At 41.0% G+C, this 24,955-nt stretch overlaps 2 protein-coding genes across 7 annotated transcripts in view; both read left to right on the forward strand.

The window, feature by feature from the left end:
• LOC135491515 (uncharacterized) overlaps positions 1-8,527 on the forward strand; it is a 75,350-nt gene extending 66,823 nt beyond the window's left edge. For all 6 annotated transcript variants that reach the window (XM_064777460.1, XM_064777470.1, XM_064777478.1 and 3 more), the window contains 5 exons: positions 864-1,030; positions 3,662-3,826; positions 4,230-4,376; positions 5,553-5,813; positions 6,198-8,527. In XM_064777460.1, the coding sequence (XP_064633530.1) occupies positions 864-1,030; positions 3,662-3,826; positions 4,230-4,376; positions 5,553-5,813; positions 6,198-6,421 (964 nt within the window). In that variant the 3' untranslated portion in view covers positions 6,422-8,527. The remainder of the gene's footprint in view (positions 1-863; positions 1,031-3,661; positions 3,827-4,229; positions 4,377-5,552; positions 5,814-6,197) is intronic.
• A 6,833-nt stretch (positions 8,528-15,360) lies between these two features.
• LOC135496293 (diacylglycerol lipase-beta-like) lies at positions 15,361-22,983 on the forward strand. Its single transcript, XM_064785583.1, has 11 exons — positions 15,361-15,926; positions 16,841-17,293; positions 17,818-17,908; positions 18,112-18,404; positions 19,247-19,370; positions 19,630-19,869; positions 20,345-20,469; positions 20,836-20,977; positions 21,308-21,463; positions 21,761-21,858; positions 22,119-22,983. The coding sequence occupies exons 1-11, from the start codon at positions 15,832-15,834 to the stop codon at positions 22,300-22,302; spliced, it is 2,001 nt and encodes a 666-aa protein (XP_064641653.1). The 5' UTR covers positions 15,361-15,831; the 3' UTR covers positions 22,303-22,983.
• Positions 22,984-24,955: the final 1,972 nt, after the last annotated feature.

The following is a 24,955-nucleotide window of genomic DNA, read 5'->3' on the forward strand; positions in this document are numbered from 1 at the left end:
AAAATTACTTCCTGTGGGTGTGGTTCCTTTAGAGTCATATGTGATGGACCGCCGACAGGATGATGGTGCATGATTCCATGATAAGCGGGGATGAAATCAATATGCTTTGTTTGTTGGATTTGAAGGACTGCTGTGACGCGGTAATGGTTGTAATTTGACAGAGCCGTCTCGATATATTATAGTGTCACTGCAAATTCGCGGTTTTCATGTAGATATTAGCCCATTTCCTAAGCAAATGGAAGTAATTTGCGCAAAAACATCCATCCCTTTGGCCTCTTTGAATATAAATATCTGGCACTGGTCTTTTCATTTCTGTGTATGGTTAATTAACCAGGCCACTTCCATCTCATTAGACCTGATAGAACATAAACGTATTGATTAGTAATTCTCATTAACTATATTACTAATCCTTTTTTGATTGCGCAGTCTGGAATTTGTCGGGGAAATTGCATCCTCAGATTTCATCTTCTGATCATCCAAAATGGGATTTTTATGTCCGAGTTTCGCATGAACGCTTATTTTAAGGGTAAATCGCTGTCGTCGGAGCAACTGAAGGTTGATTACGCTGATTTTTCTCCGACCATTATCTGAACTTGATGTCGGACAACAGGAAATTGCCACCTATTTTTTTGTTCGTGCGCGGCAGGTTTATAAAAATGTGATAATCTCTGTTTTTTCCTAGAATCAGAGAAATATTTGATACGAAAAGGTGCGATGATCATGGCTCATTAGGCCGACATTATATTTCTGCTGTGTGTCTAGACGGTTCGATCCGCTGGTACAGAAAAATTGTACTATAAACTGTCAAACTTTCACCCCTCTTAAATCTTGAGATTTCATGTTCCGTTGCTCTATCTTTGCAGATTATGGGTCGGTCCGCACTTTGGCCCTCCAGAAACACACCGGATCCGCTACTTCAATGCTATGCCTTACATGACCGATGATGACGTCCTCGAGAAACCTATATTTGAATCATTTCGACAGACGATAGAACGTGTAAATGATATTTTGAGAAAAAATCCGTTGCATGGTAAGTCGTTTTTTTAAACTATCACATTATTTAGGGAATGTAAAATACTCTTGAATTCCAATACGGTACAGTTGATGATAAATAATGAATGTCTTGTTACATGCACGTGGAATTAAAATCAACAAATTTTGTGGCGTGACTATAGAACATTTCCTTTTCATTGCATTTTGAATTTGATACAGAAGAGTATCCATTATGTCATCAGTCGGTATATGATAGGTGGCTTTTAACTGCGTACAAAAACAGAAGAAAATATATACACAGACGATTGCATGGATGCATTGTACCGGGCGTTTTCAAATTGGTTGCATTTTTGTTCTCAATGACAAAGAAAATGTATGGAACTTAATTCTCTGGTGGTGTTTTCTGTTAGTGGAGACCAATTAGCTGAGCCTCTTATTGGTTTCTGTGGCAGATGCCTGTAGGGTTGCTGATGATGGAAAAACAAGCGCAGGCAAGCTAATGGAAAAAGTAAAAAGTAAGGTAAAGTGGTGCAATTATATGCATAGCCTCGGTTCAGCTGGCAGTACACAATAATGCACGCAGAGGCTATAATTGTCCCAGGATTGTAATTGTAACCTCCTTACTGTAAATAGTCTTCTCAAACACTCATTAAAAGTGACTAGTCGCTCCAGGATTTGCAGTTAGCAAATTCAGGCTTGCCTTTTGCTAACATTGATATTCAAGAGACTCTCTCGGGTTCCCCTCCAGCATGCCAGGTTCATTGATGAAGTTGTTGCCATTATCTGTCGGTGGCATCAATTACCTCTTCATTCATTTCAACCTTGTAACTAATGGAGCTGACAGAATGTGAAGTACCGAAAAGAAATCCAACGGGCTCAACTTGTTAAATGAATTCACCACTTTGGGGCAAAGAGTTTTTGAACTGGAGTCGTGGATGATGCGGAACAAAGGCGGTCAATGTTGCCGTAATAGGACACTTAAAAGCTTCCCAATTGGTCAGCTCGTAATTATTTTGAAAGCACTGACATGACTAAGAGATCGTTGAGAGAAATCTGGTCAATGGATGCAAAATATCAGTGGTTGGTAATCATGGTTTCAGTCATGGCAGTCGATTGAATGTCCACGCCCATTTGTCGGTCGGTCTGTATACAGCGCGAAATTCGTTCAGATGAGAATGCGACCAGTCCATACATGTACCATGCCGGTACCATTTAATCAGGGAATAGAGTGAGTCCTCCTCCACTGTGAAAGGCAATTTCTGAACCAAATTAGCCACTTTCGTGACTGTTATACTTATAAGATACTTCCTACTGACAGCCGAAACACCCTGTTGCTACTTCTGGCAGTGGTGGTCTCGGCGTGCTATGGTATACGTCACTTTCATCACAGGGGTTCTGACAGAGTGAAGAAGAACGCGCGATAGAGGTTGACATTGCCTGATCAGTTGTCCACCAAACCCTGACAGATGAATGGTGTGGACTAAATCACAATATTGCGATGGGTACTGTACCGAAAGGAGCTGACATGGCTAATATATTGCCCGTCCAATTTGATATTGGGGAGGTGTTGACGTTTCGCCAGCCAACGTTTGTACACGTCATTAACCGACCCAATTGCTCTTTTCCGAAACATTTTGAAAGTTAGAAATTGGAATATTGTGCGAAGATCAGGCATACATGTATCACCTAACATTTGATTTTTGTCCAGCTATTACATGTATATGCGTTGGAAACAAATTTATAGTCATTTATAGTTAGCTCAGCAAAGCGACAGTAATTCTGCTATTATTTGATGACGTCATTGTTATTGCAGCCAATCAATTTCTTTAAAATCTTTTGCAAAGACTATTTTGACATACATGTATAACATAAAATTTTGTGCGATTTTTTATTGCCCACTCGATACATTTGATTATTACTATTCCTGTCATTTGTCAAACCACACAACCAGTCAGGATATCTGAAGATAGACACGCAGCTGAGTTCTAATTGATCGCGTGAAGTCCTTAACGTATGTTATTTTTATTTCAACTCCTTCTTATAGGGATTGATAAATATCGCTGCCTTAATGATATCGTAACACCTGCAGTCTCGCGAAGAATAGTTTTGTATTTCATGTCAACTGCAACCTCACTGAATCATTTCGCATATTGGCACTAAAGGGTAGTCTTTTTACATTTGTCTCGGTTCTAGTGCAGCAACAACTTGCCCGCTGGGCCTGATTAGTGCTTTGACAACCCCTTCATCTCAAAGAATCATTCGCCTCGCACACTCATTAGGGGTTCATCATACATAATTAATAATTAAGATTGCTTGGTCTTCTGTTAATTAGGGTCTGTAAAGGTCCTTGCATGGATTAGCAACTGAAGAAATTAGTACTTTCTTAGGAAGTAATAAATAATTTGGAACTTCGGCCACTAAAAATGTTTGTGGTGTATCAGGGCAGAATTAGAGCGTGAAGGCGACGTACACGATTATCTTGTCAGCACGGGTCCCTATTCCCGAATACCTTTCCATATCAATGTGATGCTGCCGATGGACGCAATAGGGGTAGAAACCAAGGAAATGATGATAAAGCCATGAACACATTAATTAAGTTTTAGTTGCCAGAGTTTTGATTGTAGAAATATTCTACTCACCCTTCTATTCGTGTTATTTCTCGTTTCAGGTAAAATAGTGACAGTAGAAACACAAGAGATGAAATACAAAGAGTTTAGTAACGGTTTAGACCCCGACAAGAGCTATTCTGCCGAGGGGAACAAGTGCGTGGAATATTTCCTGGTGTGTATCAGGATATTCTACGTGAGTGGTGCTCCAACGTATGAGGAAATAGGTAGGTGTATGTTGGGCGAAGAAAAGTATGGGTTGCAGCGTGAATGCAGAGGAACGTCACTTTCAAAATTTTCCGGATGACGTTCTGGGCCCTATTGTCATGTGCATATTTCAATAAAAATGTGACTTCCGAGCTTTTGGAAAACCCTTTCAGGCTTCATTTCACTAGGTTGTATATATTCGTCATGGCTTAATACCCTAAGATGTTCTCTACGAGTGTTGCGGCTTTTCGCTCTAGGGTTGCTTTTCGCTCTAAGGTTGGGTGTATTAAGTAGTCCTGTTCAAAGCATGTCACTAGGATTTGCACTTATTGGGGAGGAGTAAATTTGCGTTCTCGAACTTCGTCCTGAAATTATTAGTTTATTTACTGTGATCTATTTCCCTGTTGTTTTACTGCATTTCAGGTTGTGCAGATTTTGTGCCACAATACCTTGAGTCGGGCTATGAAACATTCCAATCAGTGTTAAATAGAGCTAGCCTGTGGCTTCGACAGCAACATTCGATACGACTCACCAATATTCAATCAATGAATTATAAGGCTAAAAGTGGCGGTGGGTAGAATTTCAGTTAGATTAGATTCATTGATGTGTGTCTGATTGTGGTGAAGTTTCCTGATGCTGACCACGACGATTAGCCGTGTCTCTACAGTATCATGATTACGGAGGTACCGGGTCGGTAAGGACAGGATGGTCTTCCACATTTCGCGGCGAAGATTGGCATCGTGTACCGAGCAGCCCAGGGCTCTTGTCAGCCAAAGTCAATTACCTCGCGCAAATATTTACCGTCGCCATCCAAGTGATCCACGGGAGCAGCCGTAACAGAGTTATTAGAAAATTACATAGGGAAATCGATGGCGTGAAGAGTTCCTTTGTGCTGTTAGGCTCCAATTCAACTTTCCATGCTTTTGGCTGATTGTATGGGTCGATTCAGAATTACCCTTTGAAGGGCATATCCCCATGTTATTCAAAGATGGTCATATCGATGCCTTACCCAGTTCTAAGTAGCCCCACTGGCTCTTTTTCTCAGCATCTAAATCCAAGATTCTCATTCGACAATTTGTGCTTTTACCCAATTCAAAATTACCCTTCATAACCAATTTAGTTTAAGCTACAAGTGAATGTCATGCTGGCTATGATTTTTAGAGGCAAAGCTAACTGACATTATCAAGAAAGGCACAACAAGCGTAAATGTACCTTTTCAAGTACTAAGAGCTTGGTGTTTTGCCTATCCCTGCTACTAATTTAAGAATTTAGTGGGTGGTTCACATGAAGTCTTGCCTGAGTTTCTACAAAGAATACTAATGCCACTGCTGTCACCACCGGCATTATCAGATCGTCACCCAGGACTTTTCACTTAGAGCAGACCATCCTTTTCAACTTCTATAGCTAATCCTCCCACATGCATAGCACAAATAATGAGCATGACAATAGGACCATTTCCATTTCCACTGAGGTTTGCAGATAAAGAGACATTTAGCAACCATTTCAGGAAATACAAAGTAGCTTAGCCAGCACTTAGGTACATAAACTTCCGCTAAACCAACCGAGTAATCAATTAAAACCAGAACTTGGTCCTATACCAGCAACTTTGTCACCCAACGCCTCCCGAAAGTTCCTTATCCGGCTTATTTGGCCATTTTGCTCACTCTATTTAACCGTTGGTCTCGTGACGGGGGTCAGATTCCAAGGAGATCATTGCTCTTACATCCTATGTTCGTTTATTTTCAGAGCCACTTGATACCCAGAGATCTTTCTATTCATTTAACGCTGGAAATGGTTGGGGAAAAGGGACCAAGTATTTGCGAATACTTCGTGTCTGTTACACGAAGCCTTCAGCGTTAGAAGTAGTTATTAATCGCCCACACCCGGTTATCACGTATAAGACTTTCTTTCCGGCCCAAATTACGAAATCGGGACCCTTTTCGCCACCGAAGTTTGAAACTCAACAGGAATGTATGCACAGGATCCAAACATGGTTAAGTTTAACAGGTAAGAAAAACCTGCTTTCTCTGCAGGAGAGTCAGTGGGTTGCAACAAGCGCATTCCTCACAAACGTCCTAAAGTACTGTTAGTCAATGCCATGTTTAGAGAACGCACAACAGATTTAAAGGAAACTAAAAACTGTTGGCAGCAACCTGAAGGGAATGACTAAAAGGTCTAACTTGTTGCCTTTTCTTACCTCATTATTTGACCTGTTCGCTGTAAAAGCCAACGGGTCAATTTTCTGCCTAGCGCCGAAGGGTGAGCTTAGCAAGAGAGCTTTTAGAGAAGCGATACGTGACAGCTTAGAAAACTCAATTCTTAATAGTTTTTCTTCAGATTCACGACTTCATGTATCACGCGATGTGATATATTTCTTAAACTCCATTGCAGATGTTGACGTCATTTCCGCAGAAACCTTAGCCGTGCGAATGTTGTCCGGTGGCCAGTACGGCAACGATGAACAAATGTTCACCTGGGACACGGGGACGGATGAGACCTGGCTTTTTGTACTGCGTGTCTACCTAAGTGGTTACTATATCGAACCGTCACCCTCCGACCTGCCCGCACTACCCGTTCCAAAACACGAACAAGAAGAATGCTGTACCATAGTTTGACGTTCATGTGATGTAGAGGGTGTCTCCGAAAAAAAGGTGACCCTGAGATAACCGGTTCATAGAACAAAGTTATAAATTTCATAAAATCGTGATGGTCGTATTGAAAAGAAGGAGTTATCAGCTGCAGAAATTGTGGTTTGCTCTCTTCTAGGAATCTTTTTCTGAGACACCCTGTAGAGATTGCCATTTGCGTTAAATGTCCCTGTGCTTACTAATACTTGGATAGATTCAACTGTAGTCTGCATGTACCACTTACATGTAATGTTGATGAATGTCAGTAGACTGGTTTAATCCGGCCCATGATGAACTGATTGTAGTCCCGAGACCAGTTCTAGAAAAGAGGTGGACCATCATCAGTATTCGTAAAACCAACGTGTCCAATGTGGAATTCAAGAATTATGTAATGGCAATTTATTACATATTGGCTCCAGTTGGGGAGAGGTCCGGGGTCACCTAAAGTGTAGGTCATTTCCTTTTGGCCAATCAGGGTACTTGAGAAACAATCGACCGGGGTTCGTGGATAGATTGAAACCTTGGGCATCCACCGATTTAAACTCTTTATTTATATTTGGTATGTTTTTTAGATATGTTTTTTTTTTGCTTTCAAGGTTGAACGATCTTTTGATATAGTTTGTCGTTATCCGCCTGACAAAAACGGCTGCTGTTTTTTGGAATCATCTAGATGTGATTACAATGTAGTTTACCTGAACATATCGAAGCGCACATATTTTGGGAAGATTTTTTTATCCAGTTCTCAGGTAATCTTTCAGTGTCGCTTGCATCAAAGAAGACAATAATCAAACCTAATTTCTCTTGCGCAATTTCCAAAGGAGAAGCTGTGCGAATTGATTATTTCATCGGAAGTGTGCTTTTCTCATCTTGTAGATGACTGAATTACCATTGTCGATGATGACTGAATTACCACAGTCGATGAGTGATGAGACTTCACTTCAAAGAACAGTCACCTAATGAGATTCTGAAAAAAGTAACAGAATGAATCTAATTGCTGGGTCTCCGCTGTGTTTGCCTGTCCCTGGTGTGATCAGGTGACAGACATGTCAGAATTAGGTGCCGGACCCAGTGGTGTATCATTCAGCTGTACTTCCTTTATATCTCACGATCTAACCAGGGTGACTCCCTGCTAAATTAATGTCACTCTCACTGCCAAGATTCTCCGTGTTTACGTGACGATTTCGGGTTGCTGCTAGATTCAAACATCACTCGCAGTTGAACTCTGATTGTAAGATTTGTTATATTTACATGTACCTTGCTCCGTGGATTGCTGCTCAATTCAAATATCACTCGCAGTTGTTGAACACTGATTGTAAGAAAGCACGTTTGATTATAATTCTGGCGTCTCTTGATGCGAAATTGAAAAAAATCTGAGAACGTATTATTATTAATATATACTCTCAGTGAATTTAGATGTTCATGCTAGAAAATGTGTAATGTTTTTGATTGCTTGTCCAAAGTGAGTGAAGTTGAGCATCTTTATTTCAAGTTATTCGTAAAATCTTCTCCTTCAGAATGGTTTCTATGCAATTGGTGCAGTGGTGATGTACAGTGCTAGTGCAGTAGATTTTCAGTGATTATAAGGTTTTCAGTCAAGTCTTTTCTCCTTTTGTTTTGATGAATTTTATTTTCTATTTCCTCTGTCGTGCTGGTGACTCAAGTCTGGTGATGTCTGGTTAACATTTTATTGGGAATTTTTTCTTGTTTTAGTGAATTTTTTAAAATCTTCTTAAAACATGTTGCGCGACGTGTGTATGATAGTAACCGGAATGAATAATGTGTTATGTATCCTTCACCATATCATAGTTTCCAATAACGTATGGACATGTACATTTGCACCTTGTTACTTGTCACTGACAATCTATTGTGTTATGTTTCCTGTGTTGACCATGTAAACTTTGTAGACAGTAATTGACCTCAACAAAAAGACAACGAGTGAAAGAGGCTATAGTCACAACGAATCAATGGCATACAGTTCAAGTGCATCCCATGATACCAACACCTTTTGGATATAAAGTATCCTATTATTGATATTACATGTTCCCTGCTGGTTATCTAAATGTTTTGTGACCAAACCAGTGGTTTTAATGGAAACTTGTTCATTACCAGCTATTGCGGGCCTAGCACACTCTGTTTTGAATAGAGGGAGACTCCATCATTCCTATTGTTTGAGATTGGAAAGGTGTGAATTAATCTGGCAATTAGCCTCCTGTGCATTGGTGCATACAAACACTAAAATGTTTGGTTTTTGCTGATTTAGGGTCAAATAAATCAGCCAAAAGTTTTGAAAGCTTCACAAATGATTGTTGCAAGGAAGTACTTTATGATAGTTTGCGAAATTTTGATTAATTCTAGGTGGAAAGTTATATTTTTCGCATATTTGTTGGGAAAAAAATTGAAAATCCTCCAATTTTCAACCCCCCTATGGACACTATGAATTTTTCTCCAATAAAGCTGAAATCTTGGGAATATAATCCTAAGAGTTATATCAACCACGTCTGAAGTCGGGAGTTTGTATCAAATGTATAGTTTCGGAGCTAGCGCAGCTAGAAAAGCCCCCAAAACCCACTTTCTCAGGAATTTACACTACGGGCTACGAGTGAAGCATTACAGATTTACCAAAATTTTCAACCTATAGATGGACACATCGAATTTCCATCCAAATCACTCCAAATTTTGCCAGTAAATACCTAGACATATATAGAATTGTGTCAGAAGTCGGGAGTTGGGATTATTTTAACACCCCGCCCAAAAAGCCAACTTTATTGATATTTCCTATGCATTTTCCATTAGGCTTGCCAGGACCAATTAAGCAGGTGCACTAATTGGCTTAATTGGCTAGGCCCGCAATAGCTGGTAATGTGCTGTGTTGAATATAGATGTGCCCCCGTTAGTGGAACCACCTTCTGTACAGTTGATGGTCAAATGGTGCATTTTGTAAAGATGTTTTCACTGTTAAATATGCATTGTTTTGTAAATATACATATAACCAAGTATTGATCTTATCAATACTTAATGTGACTGAAATCATAATATTTTCAGGATTAAAAGAAATCGATGGGATGTGGAGTATTTTGGTTGCGTAGGTCGGGTGACAAGAACACAGCCTTTTCCCTAGGCCTCCTGAAATAATGAGGGTAGAACCCGCATCAATCTAATCCATGTCTATCAGTCTGCTGTGCAACCTATACAAGTCTTGTCTGAAACTGTCATCTGTTAGAACGTTGGTGAATTAAGATGCAGGGTACCCCGTCAGTCGAAGAGGACATTGATGCCATCTATAAGTTGAATTAAAATCTCATCATCGACGTACACAGATGGCACAATTATCCTGACAAAGAACTGGAGTTACATGTAGGGGGTACAAGTGACAGTGGATTTGCTGGTTTCAACTAAGCATGTTTTGTCATCGTTGTATGTTTCTTGGTCCTTTCTTTTTTGTCTTAATATGGATGTGTGCAGGATAGACGCAATTTAGGACTTATGGGAAATAAAAGGTTTAAAAGAGATCTAGATGTAATCAACTCCATAACATTTCGTTACCAGCTGCGATCGAAGTGAAAATGCCGATCTGCTACGCTGCACCAAAAAATGCGAGGAATGTTAAGTTGCTGAGACAATAAGACCCCTTTCGATCACCTGTGTGTGGTAGGCGTTATCAGTATCCTGTATCAGGACTGTAGTCATGGATAAGAAGTTCATTTCAGGAACTTTCTTTCATATGACTCGATCTGGGAACACCTTTTAACACTCGATTCGTTTTCAATTTTGAATTTTTGTTTGTTCATTGCAGTGAAAGTTATAGATGTCTGTAAGCATAAGTCAGCACGCGTTTTTGTTATGCTGGGTAGGCCTAAAGCCAGAAAGGGATAAGGCAAATGTATTTTTTTCTAGTCAAATTCCCATCTCCCTTCGATCACATTGATTGTATGGGCAAGTGAAAGTGATTTTCGAAGTTTATACTCGTATATCAAAATGGTCTATAGTTGTTCCGGTCCCAGCGCTACCACTAAAAGCAGTAAAAAGAGTAGGATGATCACATCGATGTAATATATCGTGAATGGTTACTGTTTATAAATGGGTTTTTTCAGTTCTTGAGGGACTTTGATAGTCACTCCAAAAAAATATAATTGATAAGCGCATACTCGAACTTATTTATAACTAGGTCCAATGTCGTAGCGGGTTTGGGGGGTTGGAATTTCCATTTCTAGGTACTTTGTATCGATTGATTCTGTCCTAAAACCAGGCATGCAACAATTGGATGCCTTATTAATAATGCTATTCTATGTTATATAATCGTGTGTGACTGACATGAATGTGGTATGTAGCATATATAGCTGAATATTTACAGTTACTGCCCATTCGTAGTTTCTATCTACACTCCTAAAATCCATTAGTAAAACCAACTACTAACCCAGTTCCTATTGCACCAACTATGAAATCAGTGAAAACTAACCATTAACTAGATGTAGTTGTTTTCGCTAAACAAAGTAGTAGAACTTACCATTAAGATGGTTAAGAATTCCTATTTGCATAGTTACAAGAACTAATTTCACAGTCGGTGCAATAGGAACTACCGGAGTAGTAAAAGATTACGTAATAAATTACTAATTGATTTTAAGAGGTAGAAGGATTCCTCCTGCCATGAAGTGAGTTGGAAAGAGGGGGTTCCAGGTTCAAAATAAACACAGATGACGGTCTGTGTTATAAAAGCCCTGCATTGTTGTATTGTAAACAAAATAACTCGTCTTTCACCAATCCTTTCTGTCAACCGAGGCACAAACTACATGTATAACAAATGAACGAAAGCTCAGAAGTATCATTCGAATTTCGGACTTCAATATTTTTAACTTCAAAATTCGAATGATTTTTCTGGGCTTTCTTACAAATGAGAAAATATGACGATATTTTCATTCAAATTATTTTTACATGTTGATATCTTATTCTGTAATACGAGAGCCAATGATAGTTGACGCATTGATGGAATATACTATAGTAACCTGTATGCTCTAGGTGGGTTTTTTTCAGCTTTAATCGCCTTTGCATATTCAGTTCATGCAGATATAACAACGATGCCAGTCGTCGGTCCTGCCTGAGTCTTTCATAAGAGGTGTCTGCTCCATTGAATTTCACCAGTGATGTCGCGATTGCACCAGTTTGTTTTCAAGGGAAGCTTGGCAGACGAGACAAGTATTTTGGTTTAGATAACGGCAAAAGTTTCAACAGAAGAACGCTGCTTATTTTTTTCTTAAGCTCATGTAATGTAAATATTGTTTTAAGTGTCGAATTATTAATTAATCACTATTTATATGCAAGGCACACTTATTTAAATGCACAATGTGTTACGTTTTAGAGTGCCACTCGGCCTGTTCTCCTACTCCTTTATTGGCAAAATATACAAGCGCCATAATGTGACATGTAGTATTAAGATGCTTAATTAACAGTTGGGTAAGTAATCATCTTTTTTGCATTGCGATGAAATGAGTGGACAGTTCAAATAGATTTAAAATGGACATCTTGTCTAAGTTTGCAGTGTGATATATGTTGGCTAGGAGTTTCATAACAGCAAGCTGATCATGACTCAGAATTGTAATTTGAAACCAGGTTAATATAGATCCCAGTAACTTGAAACAAGCTCTGGTTTGTTTGGAATATCAATAAACTCGAAACCATGGAACCCCTATATTTATGAAGAAAAAATCAACAGGCACTTTGAAAGTCTACGTGATGTCAAGCGCTGTGTCTCTGAGGTGAAATGCATTGATGATATCATTGCACAGCGAGGATAATGTGATACGATAGCACTCTGTGTTACCCCTAGTCTCCCCAGACAGTACTTGATAGTTGTAGGGATATTTGTGAATAGTACCCTTGTTAATTGCTGAAGTTATTTCATATTTCAATTTAAGTGTGTACTAGTTATCAAAGGTTGATGGCCTATAAGTTATAGCTTCCAATTACCAGTTGCATTTATTTATACCCGGTTTATAAATGTAAATTGTGTATAGTGCATTTAAATTTGAAATAAAAATATTTTGAAATTGCCATCCAAAGAATTTAGAACCTCTTCTTCAGAGGATTCTATAGACATATATTGACAATTTTAACCATCTTTGAAATTCCAAAGGATTGTAGAATGATGTAGATGCATTTCCATTGGTCGAATTTCTAGGTGTTTCCATACCTTTAGAGGGTATGCTAGTGCTAGCTTTTGTTGCCCCCATGAAGTGAGATTCTTGCTTAGCCTACACTCATGAAAATAAGGGCTTTAGCTTATTGTTGAAAAGAAAAGAAGGGTTTATAAGGAGGAAGAAAACAAGGGACAAAAGGGAACAGGGCATTTTCGGATGGAAGTCGAAGGCATTCGCAATTACCAGCACTTCCTGAAGGAATGTGGTTGGTTACAGTTAGCCCTCCACTAGCCAGCATTCAGAAAATGACAAGCAGTTGTAAATAACAGTGTGTTTGATTAAGTTTGGTTATGTTATGTATTACTGTATATCCCGTGCATTTCCATAGTATAATGGCAAAATGTCGCATTTGTGGTGATTTGTCCGAAAACCATGCATATTATGATTGACATGAACAGCACACATGTACCTTTCGATATTTTAATAATTGTGTGTTCATGGGTGTGTGCTCAAGTTTGCATTTTGTATTGCAATTTTTCGTCAGAGTTGAGTTTCATACTTTTATTTGAAGCAAGTACGTGTATAAGCATAAAGAAATGATAAGATTTCAAGGAGTTTCGGCAATCAAGTCAGAAAACATGTCAGATATTGCCTTTTTATTATTTCTTTGTGGTATAAGTTAATGTGATTGTGCATTTAGATGTTTGTTATCATAAATTATGACTTTGTGTGAAAGACGATAGCTAAAGCATGACCGTATAATCGGCCATCCGTAAGTGTGCAATGAACAAAATGCATGGGATTTCATATCTTAAACGAATCGGGAGCCGCTAGATGTCGCTAAAATCAACATGTAATGTGCAGTGGTGTGATGCTTAGTTCAGTGCTGCGTCAATACAGAGCTGTTGTTGGGGGCTGCATGATGTTACAACGCCTTGCATTTACCTTTCAGTGATTTCTTTAAGCATACTTTGGTTGAGACTTCCTGTGGTTATTTTAGCCAGCAAAAGCCAGCAAGAAAGTCTGGGAACCAGCTACTTGTGGCGTGGTCATGTTGGTGGTGATGAAGGACTGCGGAATGTCGGACACGCTACTCGAATGAGGCCACGAGTGCATACTAAGTATTCAGTATTTTGTAGACTACGTGTACATGTACACACTATGTATGGCCAAATATGCAAACCTAGCGTCTTACTCACAGTGATATTTGCATACGAGTGCATACTAGTGCATACTAAAGTATTCCGTATTCTGTAGCCTACATGTACATGTAGGCCCTACACACTATGTATGGCCAATTATGCAAACGTAGCATCGTGCTGATATTTGCATCCGCAGCAGGCAAATGGCCAGAATTGGCACTGATTTCTAGTTGGATGTGGCTTTGGCTCTTCACAACGGTCTATTTGTGGCAGGTGCTGTACTGCACGCATACGTAGACCAGGCCTACTTATCAGTTTGAGCGTAAGTGTGTATAAGAAATCACCACCTAAAAGGGTAATGCATCATAAAAAACCCAGCATCTACTATTATAGCTGATTTTGTAATTTAATCAATGTTTGTTATGTTAATGAATTAAAAACCAACATTGGATGTTATATTTTCATGCTACAAAATAAATATACCTCATATGTAAATATTTGTTCTGTGTTAATTTGTCATCACCATGTGCTCAATAACCACTAATTTACCAATAAAAACGTTAACTGACTTAACTGCACTATCGAGCCAATACAGGCATAGCATTCGATTTAAACCACAAATACAGGATTCGGATGCCGCTACTGAACAAGTATAATACTTGTCTTGTTGGGTTTGGTCGCTCCCATAACAGCAATGTTAATGTACGATTTTATGACGAATATTTGACTCTGTTGATCGCAAACGAAACGTTGTCCAGCAACAGAGGGCAGCAGTGATGACATGAAATCTAAGGACAGCAGCTCCAATCACGATAACTTACTTTGATGCTTTTTTAGCAGATATCGAACAACTTACTGATATCAATGTTTTAGAATAACAACAAATCTGTTTAACGTCGCTTCATAAGCGATGGGAACTGCGGGGAGTGACTACAGAAGCAACAGGAACCATTGACGTGTGGCCTGCCGATTGGACACTTGAAGTCGAATAATACAACGTGCCGTCATGAAAATGAGGAAGTAGCTTTGTCAGAATAAAGATTTCAATCAACTGCTTTCACAGTCTATTGAACCGTAGGCCTTAAGATATTTAAGGATCATCAATATTTATATAGGTCATACACCACCAAGGAACACAGGAATCCGGTTATTTCAATGCCGATATGGCTTATATTGAAGTCAGCAATGAAAAATACGAGTAGTTTTCAACGGCATGATAGCACCCCGGTAGTGCAAAAATGTCTTTCTACAGGCAAAATAATGCAATGTATGCTTTTACGAATTGCCCAAATTGAAAAACTGCTTCTTGTCAGTTTCGAGTGAATTTTATTGTAAATTTTAATACAGTAGCTAAGTAAATCGCGTGCCCATCTCCCTTTGAACTTTCAGAACACTCGGCCATATTTACCACACTTTTGCAAAATAAAATAATTCGACCAATATCGACGATTACAGGGTGAAACATCAATTTTAGCCTCGACGCGTGAGTCGTGTGGCCACACCCAAAGAAAACCAGGTATTTTCAGATATAAATCGATGTTAGTTCATACTGTAGCAGCTGATGCAGCAAGATCGATACTCTATATAGCTCTGTTGAAGGTTTTGTCTTTAATTTGCATATAGTTCTGGATGTTCGGCGAAGACACTACTATAAATCAATCTACATCAATAATCATCTGATTGAAATAGAGTCAAGTCGTTAGCAATCAACGTTGAAGCCAATGTGGACTCTATACATGCAATTCTGTCCATCATGATCATATTCAGAAATAATAACTGACAAAACTTTCGCAAAAACGGTCATGAATCAATAAGACGAACAATGATGATATGTGGTCTAAGTTTATTCTGCAATGCTTCAATGTTGGCTGATTCCATTATTTGTGCTCGTTCTGGTTTTATTAATGGGAATAATGGGAACGATATAATAGGAATGATATCATGAACCTTCGAATGGATGAAATGCAGAGAGAGAAGGGAAATCATGAAGGAAAAGACGTGCCAGGGCTTTTCCAAAGAATAACGGCTTGATTCTCGATTTTACGTGAGATGCCAATACAGTGGTTCTCTAATTTTTCACATTTCGGATTTTTCTGCTCCTGAGGTATTAAAACACGAAACAATAATGCCAGGCCTAATTCTGTTCAACCGGCGGTGGCATGTCGGGGATGATGACTTCGTCTTTCGTGGAATTATGGAGATGGTATTCCGAGCAGCATGGTGAGTTAACAAGAGGCGCTGATTTCGTTTCTTACAACAAAAATTTTTATTTCAAATTTCATCAATGGTGCGAGTTTACAATACCATCATTTGCATGTAACATCATTTACACTTCGTCATTTTACTTGGTATGTTGGTGTTGTGGTTTAGATATAACTATTCAGTGAATGTACGCATATTTATCAAACTGCATATATAACACGAAAGATAACTCAAAATTACCAGGAGCATAATTAAATGAATGTCAACAACAGTTACTTCTCGTTTGTCACTAATAGGTCGATAATGGCAGTCAGTGTAATGGACATTAGGCGAATTGAATTACATGAACACTCTATACGTCGAGCCGAGACGGAGCGGAAAACGTTGAAAGCCGATGTCGGTATCGGTTGGTACCAGTCGAGCAAGGATACCCAAACGACGAATTATCGCCAAAACGAGCTATTTTGCCTGGCCACCGTCTGTGACCCCGACCACACTCTCGCTAGGCTTATACCTGTGTCATTTCTAAAAATGAAATAGGCGTTCACAAAAAATGCATATCTACGAATGTCCTTGTTGATTTCAATTAAGAATTACCACTTTTCTCTGACAATTGATGTACAACACCAGTATCCGTAAGATTTAGCGAGATATCGCAAATTTTTGTGTAAAATGCTGTACATTCGGCCACTTGACAGCGCAGCTTGATCTAGCTATTTGGGTGAAACTCCTCCTCTACCTAGCTACGCCGCGGTATATCTCCATGGCACAGTCGAATAAGGGAGTTTCGAGGGAGTTGACGCCCGAATTGGCGACAATTTGGCGTCCGGAAATCCCTGCTGGACTGGCCACCAGTTGCGCATGGGAATCGACTGGCAACAAAATGGCTGTAACTCAAGATCGCAGTTCTAATTTTTCCCACTCCGTTCCAGGTTAATTGCCCTCGCCGTCGTCTACGGCGTGCACAATGGTTCTTTCACTTGTAAGGCGGGACTCTACCTGGAAATATTCTTCATCGGACTCATCGGACAGACCGTCATCCACATCATTCTAACACTAGGCATAGTTTGCGTCAGCTCACAAGGAACAATGGTGGATGCGTATCCAAGACGATGGCTACGCATTACCCTCTACCTCAAATTTGTCTTTGGATTCGTACCGGAGTGCATCCTACTGATCGCGGGGACATATTGGGCGTTTGGGAACACCGCAACATGTGACGATGAAGTGCTACTGACGATGCGGATTGCAGCTCTGATGGGTCTTGTGGTGATTTTGTTGTTTATAATAAGTATAGCCGTGTTGTTTGACCCGTTGGGAGGAAAGATGCGCTCAGAGGAAAATACAGACGTCACGCAAGTATCCACTGACGTCTGGTTGCAAAGGTAAATTGTCCTTCGGTAACGTATAATTCGGAAATCAATGAAAGAGACGCCATTGTCAATTATATATCAAACGAGACTGTGACAATCCTTTATTTGGAAATTAATCTGAAGGCCTGGTACAGAATTCGAGCCAATAGCTTGAGGAGATGCCAATGTTAGCCCTGTCGGTCATCACCAGATTCGTCACAGCTTGAGCGGACTGGTTTGTCACAATCTCATTTGGCAAGTGTCATGTTACCAGACCAGGATTCGTCGCCCGTGACAAACCAGCATTGTTCCTGCGACAAACCCTGTGTTGTCGAAATGGCATTTGAGTGATCAACCTAGATTTGCCAAGGTACAGGAACATTTGTCAATTCCGGGAAAGATTAAAGAACCATTTGACAAAGTTTAGGCTGTGGGTGTGACAGACTGTCGCGTCGCGTCATTGCTCTGTATTCTGTAATCTGGTCTACCTCTATAGAAATGTAGCTCCTGCCAACTGCTATATCATCATAACATCATATAAGTATAATTTTTCACAGATGTAGCAGGATATGTTGCTGTGTGGGAACAGGTAACTCCAGTAAAGCAAGTCTTTCAACAATTGCCAGGATAGCGGCGGATTTTTTCGCGGTGAGTAATGTTGACAATTTGCTTCGAGTCAAAAATCTTTCTTTAGACTGATGTCTCACAGTGTGTCTACTTCCATGTTATAACAGATCTCATCAAAGGGACATACCTGGGTCTTGACTGTACCTTCGAATCTTTAACAGATCTTAACCCTCACTTTTCAACCAACTTTAGACTCTGATAGATCTATTTCCTTTCCTCGTTAGGGCATAGACCTCGTGGCGACAGATATCGCTGCCGGGTTCGTACTCGTCCACCAGGACCAACACCGCCGAGGGCTCGATGAAGGCTACATCATCTCCCCATCAGACGAGACGGTTGAGGGGGCTGTCGGCCCGGAGGCTACACCTGGTTCGCCAAGCCCGCCCATCGAGGACTGGCTCGACATCAACCGCATGATCCGCTACCTGAAATACGCCCAGGCGGCATTCGGGTGGCCCTTTTACCTTGTGATGAACGGCAACTGTTCGGGTCCATGCACCTTGGCAAAACATTACAAGTACGTCACAGTAAATGAGTGGCCTGCAAAACTGGTGTCAGTCTGGAGCTGAGTCCAAAAGGCGCTGAATACCCACATCTTTGGTAGCTCGACATGGAGAAATATCTTCAATGTCGAATTTTACCTGTAGTCAACATGACAAAATTTTCCACCAATAATGAAAATGGAGAGTTTCACCTTCCCAATCCATATATCGATCGGAAATCGATCAATTCAGATGGTCTGCGTTTTGTTCACTTCCGCTAAAAGTGAATTGTTTCCAATGGAATTGCTTCAAAGCTGAGCCCTTTGAAATGAAGGCTGCGCATAAGTCGGTCGGTAAAGCCCAATTTACAGGTTTAGATACGGAAAACTATCCTCGGATATTGCAGTCATGTACCATGTCGCATCATGTATTCATAGTCTTAGATGGGTTTAGACACGAGATAAACTAATCTAAGTGACTGTATGACGTCAAATGGCAGCGCTTGATGTTTCTTGGCGACATATCCCGAAAGAGACACACAAAGGCAACATTTTATTCAATTGATGATAATAACCTCTCTATTGAAGATACATAACCTGGCCTGCTTACAGAAAAAAATGAAACGACCTAAATCAGTGTCCTTTCGTTAGAAGACATTCCGATCTACCGGCGTTGTGCGTATATCCATCCTTCCTTGTGAAAGGAGGAGACTTTGGGATTGATGTACACCGCCGGTAAGTCGGCATGTGGGGAAATGTCCTGCTTATAGTTGACTCCCGGGCAGTCCATTTCGTCATCCTATGTGTCCTGTGCGACCGGACGTACCTTACAGAGGTGTCGGCTGGAAAGGATATTCAAGGGTATATTTGTCCTTCAGATGCTGTGCGCCAGAGGACGACAGTGTCGTCGAGGACAACTGTTGCCAATGTAACCTTGCTGCCCTAAAGCTGACTGTGGAAATACCAGAATGTGATATCATCTATGCAACCTACCATGACAGCGTAAGCAGTCTAGGGACGACAAAACTTATGAGCGTAAATGAGCGGGCGCAGTGGCGGAACACCAGGGCTGAAGTCAATGTCATCCACCAACGGATATTCTCCCGGCGCACATTTATCATCCACATGTATCATCCACAACTGAAATGTCAAATAGCTAAAATGAACAAGTCTACAATATAATATATCAATAAGAGTAAAATAGTCACAAGTCTACAAAAAAATGCGAAGCTAAGAGAATTAACAGAAAGTTTGCATTCAGTTATTTCAGGTCCCATTCTATGTGGCCTACAACCATAAAGACAAGACCGTAATGCTTGTGTCAAGGGGACTCATGTCACTGAAGGACACAGTCACATCCCTGACTGTGCAGTCAGAGCCCATCGAGTTCAGTGAGCTGCCTGATGAACCGAACGAGGCCCACAGCGGCATCATGAAGACTGCCAGATATATCAAATGCAAAAGTGAGGAATATTTACAAGAGGCTTTTCAGGAACACCCGGTAGGAATCAGTCTTTTGCTTGTTTAACTTAGGAAGACGTGTTCTTTTCATCCCGCCAGTGTAATTATAGGCCTCATAAGTCTATTTTTTGTGGGCAGACATTTATCAAGGATAACCCCTCTTTCATGTAGGCCTACATGTATCTTCAATATTAGGCTCGTGTGACACCAACATATCCTATTTGTCCTAATTGCCCATATAAGGACAAAGTCACAACCGGGTGGTCGGTGTAAACATTTAAAATGTCGCAGTCTTATATCATGTTCCGATGCAGAATTCCTGGGTACGATTATTGAATATGGCTTGGTCACCAACGCTCCCGTTCTCTTTAGGTACGGGTAGCCTTCAGTTGATTCCAACCCTGTCCAATTCACTGGAGGACTTGGTTTCTACTGATAATTACTTTTTAAAAGAAAGTAGTGCTCCACAATTGTTTTGATAGTTATTGCATGCCTCTTGTTTATTTTTTCTTCAGGATTACACACTCGTCTTGACTGGGTACAGCTTGGGAGCTGGACTCTCAGCCTGCCTAGCATTACTCTACCACTCCCAGTATCCTACTCTCAAGTGCTACTCATTCGCCGGCCCTCCCGTGCTAACGTACGTACTTTATACACTTCTCTCTCTCTCTCTCTCGCCAATATGACATTTTTCACGACATGAGCTAAATGCACACAGGAGCATGACCCCTGCCATGTTGGCAGCACATAACAAATCATCCCTATAATGAATGCGATGCACGGAGAGAGATTCCGTCCGTGATATCAAAAATTTCATTCACCCGAGCTTCCCAAAATTGGTCTTCTTGGGACATAGTCACATCCAGGGCGGACGAGGACAACGCTGCATCCATTCGAATTCGTGCCATGCATTATGCAGCCCAGATACTATCATTATCAGTACCGTATTCCATATCACATAACGACAACGTTCCACTCATTATCAATACTTTCTCCTTATTTTCAGTCCTGCGCTGGCTCAATACGCCCAGGCATTCATATGTTCGGTGGTGTTCGCCAAGGACATGATACCGCGAATGAGTCGTGTGAATATGGATGATCTTAAACTCAAGGTTCTTAGACAGATAAAACACAGCAAAAGCCCCAAGGTATTTCATCATCTCTTCTTATTCTTATTATCATTATTCCTCGTCCTCTTCTTCGCTTTGGTCATTTTAAATAACTTTGTATGTTTAAAGGGACAAGAATAAGCGGTGACACCATTCGAGGGTACATGGGTTGTCTTCATGGTTGTGGCTATGTCTTCGGTACAAAGATGTAGATACATACATAATTTTGTAGATTTTTAAATTCCGGCTGTACCATGAGATGAGCCACTTGCGTTCAGTCGCGAAATTCCAATAGAGAATCCGAAAAAAACCCAGTGAACCATTGAAATATTGGTCTATTTCACAATGCGTGTTTTTTTTATATTTCAGTTCAGGATTCTTGCAAGTGGTGTTTGGCGTGCTCTCTGCTGCTGCCGAAAGCCAGCAGAGGAGGTATACAATCCTGATCACACAACGACAGAAAACGAGATAAAGCTTTCGGAGCAACATGACAGCAAAGTTAATCTTGCGGAAGAAGACAGCGAGGTACTGTCAGTGGAAAACATCGAGTCTATAAATTTTTGTGAAACAATGACAATTATAGAGCCAAATGGATGTTTGGACACTGATATTTTTTACCAGTGTTATCCACCTGTTTTCCGTGTATTGCCGCAGCTTTGTGTTCTCCCTCAAAGCATTTTCAGATAGCTCTGCTGTTTTGGTGGTAGTGCATGGAAGCAACACATCCAAGTGGTAACGGCATACGCTCTGTGCGAACCCTGGTCGATTTTACAGCATTTAGTTGCTTTTACTCTGCATAAAACCCCTTCACTTTTTCTTCAGAGTTGGGTAGACAAGGCGATCGCCTCTTGCCAGAAAGATGTAGGGGCTTATCCAGTGCTCAACGTCCCAGGAAAGATTATGAGAATTATAGAAGTAGAGTAAGTTTTGATTATGTCCATAAAGATGGTGTCATACGGACCGAAGTGATGAAGTGATTTTATGCATGGCGCTTCCACCACGAGGGGGGTTGGTTTCAACTTTTTCGGATCGAATTAATTTGGGTCTCCGGCTGTGACATTTTGAGATAATCAAAGGTATAATGTTCGCTCATCTGTCCCGCTCATTAGCCGTGGTTTCCTAAGGATGGGTTGTGGTGGTCTCACTGGCGACAATTTTAATCATTACTTACTTTTTTCAGGAACAACGAATATCGTTACTTGTTGTGGACCAAGCATGACGACCTCCGTGAAATCATCGTCACGCCCAGGATGCTGACAGACCACTTGCCAACACGGATGTTGGCTGCCTTCGAGTTCCTTGCGCGAACAGGACAGACCCCTCTAGATCATCTCCCGCAACAGCACATTCAGAATAATCATTGAAAACTTATATGTCATTGAATAGGACTTACAAAAATCCACTGTTTTCTCAGAAACCTCCAAAATGTATAAGACAACATCGCGGTTACCACACGAGATTCCAGTCACGTAGCAATAATATTGCTGTTACAGATGTAAGTCTTGGAGAGGAACTATTCGTGAGCATGCTTGATAATTGTGTTCACACGACTACCCTCGGTGGTTGTCCTTGTCTCCTTGTATTTAGGCTCACCCAGTATCTTAGGAAAACTGCTTCAAGGACAATTAATGTAGATCCGTAGGCTTAACGCAGATATCAAAACACTGAAAGAGACAAGGAGACAAATATTCTTCATTTAGAGGACACCTCAGAACCAACTGAACGCCATGTGAGAACATCCCAAGTGACCCCATCAACTCAGGAGCCCGGTGAGAGAGAATGTATTGCGCTTAACAGTACAAAGGCCGATGATGACGTCACTTATATTGCAGTGTGGACCAATGGACCAAAGGGCATATTATACCTCTTGATGATTTGATGTGACTGTCTGAAAATGAACGGTGTGCTATAGTTGTATTATTCCAGAAACTTGGTCATCAATTACTTTCTATTGTATAGAGAAACATTATTATTACATGTCATCAATTACGAAGAACGATTTATTTAGATAGAGTTCAGTGTCATCACATAAATTTATCATTTTATCCGCTGTTGTCTCAGATTTCTTCAGCGCGAGAAATATCTTTCACTTCTCCATAATATGTCCCTCGTCACACCCCACGAATCTGTTGTCTAAGTTGTCTTTGGTCTCTACTGTCAAAGTGTGGTATGCACGTTGGCATCTCTGTTCTAAACTGACGAGATTCGTCATCCGGCAACCAACCGAGACGGCGCAAAGCAATTCTATATCACCATAAACTTAACACTACATTTGATCATATTCTGTCCGCGAGTCACATCTCCCAGGGGACAAAACTGAGGACAACGTTCGAATCAAGTAGCGACGCTAACGTCAAGTTGGTAAACTCAAACGACAAATAACCAACTGGCCGAGGCTGCCGTCAACAGATCGAAATGCCTCATCTCTCCCGTCGTTTTTCGGCAGCAGTGGTGAGGCTGTCACGTCCGATTTGTTCCACTTGCGACTGCTTGATCTATCTCACCGATGCACTCATCATCTGAGGCAACATTGCAATATTCAACACTGCAACAATATTTGGCAACAAACTGTTACAGCGTGAGACACAACTGTGTCACAACCTTCTCTGTATGTGTCTCGTTAAATCCAACGCGTTTGTCCTCGTCCTTACTCGTGGTCTTTGATCGGCTCCACTATCAAAGTAGGACACACTCCAATCTACGTACTACCAAAGAAGATTTATTATTCGGCATCAAACTGTACCGGCGCGAGACATGTCAGTGTCACGACCTCCGCCCAATGTTTATCGTCACACCCCTTGCAGTAGTCGTCCCAGCTGTCTGAAGTGAGACAAGCTATCCGTTCGGCAACAAACTATCACGATGCGAGACACTTCGCAACCTTCGCCGCATGTATCTCGTCACAAAACTTTACGTTCTGGTTGCGTTTGGTAGTTTTCTTTTGTCTCCGCTGTCAAAGGTTTAATAACTCTCGCACCAAAGAAGATGCTGCCGGAATTCGGTAACCAACTACTGCAGGCGAGAGAAGTCCCTGCAATTGCTTTCGCCATAAATGTTTCGTCACACCCTACGCTCTGTGGATGCGCTAGTTGTGTTTGATCTCTGCAATCAAAGTGAGACGCTCAGTGTCTTGTCACATTCCACCCATTTGTCGTCTTTGCTGTCGTTGATCTCTACTCTCAAACTGTGAGCCGCCCTTTTCGCATGCGTACCTTCAGATTCGGCAGCATACGATTATGGCGCGAGACCTGTCATTGTCAATGACTTATCAATATGTCTCTCGTCACACCCAATGCACTTGTTGTCATGTTTGTCTACAGTGAGACGCACTTTCGCAAATCCGTTCTACCGAGGAAGATTCGTTGTTCGGGAACAAACTATTACTGTGCGAGACAAGTCGCAGCCTTTGCCGCATGTCTCCACTCACACCCCACACGCTCAAGTCGTGCTAGTTGTCTTCAATCTCTACTGTCAACAACGAGATGTCATTTTCTTGTACTGAAGAAGACTCAGATTCGGCAACCAACTAACACGACGGGAGACATGTCTCTGTCCTTGCCTTCGACGAACGTGTCTCGTCACATCCTACGCATGTGTCGTTCAAGATGTCTTTGAGCCCATGCAAATATCAACGCGGATGAACCCGGTAAGAAATGAATGATTCTAACTTAAACAAGCATTAAGGAACGCAGCCACACATACCAGAGGCTCTTTGCTGTCACAGCTATGCAATGCAGGGTCACAGGGTGATCTGCATGGCATGGAAATCTACAAGGACCAATGGAAGAGGATGGAAAGGATTCTCTAGCTGGGGCATCCATCAAGGGCCACTGAGACTGAATGCTAACAGGCTCTAGCTGGGATATCTATCACGGGCCGAGAACACTGACCGATACCGAATGGTATTGGATCGCTGGGACATCTATCAGGGAACATTTAGACAGAATGATAAAGGCTTTAATAGAGGCAGTCATCGGGGGGACACACGGATGAGACCGAATGGAAAAGGTTTTAGCT

The sequence above is a fragment of the Lineus longissimus genome, chromosome 1 (assembly GCF_910592395.1).
Source record: "Lineus longissimus chromosome 1, tnLinLong1.2, whole genome shotgun sequence".
Lineage (NCBI taxonomy): Eukaryota > Metazoa > Nemertea > Pilidiophora > Heteronemertea > Lineidae > Lineus > Lineus longissimus.